Here is a 2,150-nt window from a genome sequence, read left to right as displayed (position 1 = left end):
TGAGTTATGTAAATTCATAATTTTTTTTTTTATATAAACTATAAGATCATTGCATGAGGCGGATGTCATTTGATGTTTTGAATATATATCCTCTACTTTGAAAGCATGTATTTGTGTCCTTTGGATGTCGTCTGCTCCATGGTCTGGTTGTTGTCTTTTAGACACATACCCCATTTCCATTCCCAATTTTATTTGTAGACACATCTGTCCTGGCTATCCTCTTGTGTCTTTTAGTGTGAACTAGATTGAAAGTATTTTACTATTGCCCTCAAAGTGGACACTCACAATTATAATTCATCAAATAAAGATATGTCCATAGATAGTCATAAGAGGATCATAAGACATGTCCTAAGATATATCTTATGACAAGTCTTAGGAATGCTTCGTAATACCGACCCTTGACATTAACTGTAAAAGGACAAAACACACTATCATGAAGGAATAATAAAAACGTCATGAAAATATTATTGAGGTCAATAACATCTGTTGCAATAATAGAAACATATCCTTATTTTTCTATTTTGTACAAGTTAAAACCATTTTTAAGCAATATTTTGTACAGGTTATAACATGTACGAGGTACTTTTGTACATGTAATAACTTGTATTTTTGCATTATACAAGTTATAATATGTACAATATTTTTGTACATGTTATAACCTGTACAAAATCGCAACATGTACACGACACATATATAACAAAATGTTACTCATATTTCCAACTTAAAATGTCCTTTTTGATTGTATTTCTTCACTTTGTGAATTAAGAAAGTGATGTTAATACAAAAATGAATACCAGACACAGGGATTGCACCACAGCAGTATATTTATAGATTTTACCATCTAGCCTATTAAGCCAAACAAAAAAAAGGTTTTAAGGAGAAAAGTTTGACTAATTTATGTTAAATACAGCCGTAATCCAGGTTTACTCACCAACAAATAATGCAGATGGAGAAGAGAAAGATGACTTTTACAACTTTCTGCAAACCACTGTAAATTCTATACCAAAACAAGACATCCTCATGATAATAGGAGACCTCAATGTAAAAGTGGGTAAGGACAGGACAGGGAGAGAAAGAGAAATGGGACCAAATGGAATCGGTGAAATGAATGAGAACGGCGAAATCTTTGCTGATGTCTGTGCTGTAAACAGTCTAGTAATCGGTGGTACACTCTTCCCCCATAAAAACTGCCACAAAGTTATTTGGGTTTCGCCAAATGGAATGACAAAAAATCCGATAGACCATATTGCTATATCCCAAAGATGGAGGTCATCTCTACAAGATGTGCGAAACAAGAGAGGAGCCGATAAAGCACCAGATAACCACCTAATCATTGCAAAGATACAACTAAAACTACTTTCAACAAAAAAGCTAAATATAGAAGAAAGAAATTTAATGTTGATCTATTCAAAGACCCTAAAATTGTTCAGGACTACCACATTCTGCTACAAAACAAATTTAGTGTACTTGAAAATCTACACGATGACGAAACTAGCATCAACACAGCATGGGAAATTATCAGAGATTCTATTGTTCAAGCATGTGAAGAAACTGTCGGCTATCTCCAACAAAACCGCAAGCAATGGATGTCAGAAAATACCTGGAAAATTGTCAACGAAAGACGACAAGTGAAAGAAAAAGTTCTAACTGCTATAACTAGACAGCAGAAAAAACAGACACAAGAACAGTATAACAATAAAGATAAGGAGGTGAAGAAAAGCTGCAAACAAGTTAAAAGGAACTTCGTAGAACAACTAGCAAAAGAAGCCGAAGCCGCCTGTAACAAGGGAGACACACCAAAACCCTATACAACATTACACAGCCATTAAGCAGTAAACCACCAACATGACCAACTTCAAATACACCAATCAAAGATGAAGACAACAATACCCTCACCAAACTGGAAGATCAACTTGAAAGGTGGATAAACATTTCGAGCAGGTTCTTAACCTACCCCCTACCTACAGATCCAGCTGAATTACAAAATGGTCCAATATTAAACATCAAAACCAGAAAAATAACAAAAACTGAAATTACTAAAGCTATCAAAAGTCTTAAAAATGGAAAAGCAGGCGGAATTGATAACATACCACCAGAAGCTATAAAGTCTTGAATGATACATCTGTCCTTAGCCTATTACAAATTCTGAA

The 2,150-nt window shown here is 34.4% G+C and overlaps 1 protein-coding gene across 1 annotated transcript; it reads left to right on the top strand.

The window, feature by feature from the left end:
- Positions 1-897: 897 nt before the first annotated feature.
- Positions 898-1,829, top strand: LOC139492744 (uncharacterized). The gene is made up of 2 exons (XM_071280896.1): positions 898-1,165; positions 1,414-1,829. Exons 1-2 carry the CDS (start codon positions 898-900, stop codon positions 1,827-1,829), a joined length of 684 nt encoding a protein of 227 aa, XP_071136997.1.
- The last annotated feature ends 321 nt before the right edge of the window (positions 1,830-2,150 follow it).

This window comes from Mytilus edulis, chromosome 10, assembly GCF_963676685.1.
Source record: "Mytilus edulis chromosome 10, xbMytEdul2.2, whole genome shotgun sequence".
In the NCBI taxonomy this organism is placed as follows: Eukaryota; Metazoa; Mollusca; class Bivalvia; order Mytilida; family Mytilidae; genus Mytilus; species Mytilus edulis.
This window is presented reverse-complemented; position numbering and strand designations above follow the sequence as displayed.

Excerpts from the sequence above, each read along its gene's own strand:
- LOC139492744 (XM_071280896.1), top strand. The coding sequence starts at position 898 with ATGTTAAATACAGCCGTAATCCAGGTTTACTCACCAACAAATAATGCA. Across the intron at positions 1,166-1,413 it reads AAACAGTCTAGTAATCGGTG|ACCCTAAAATTGTTCAGGAC; the intron begins GTACACTCTTCC and ends ATCTATTCAAAG.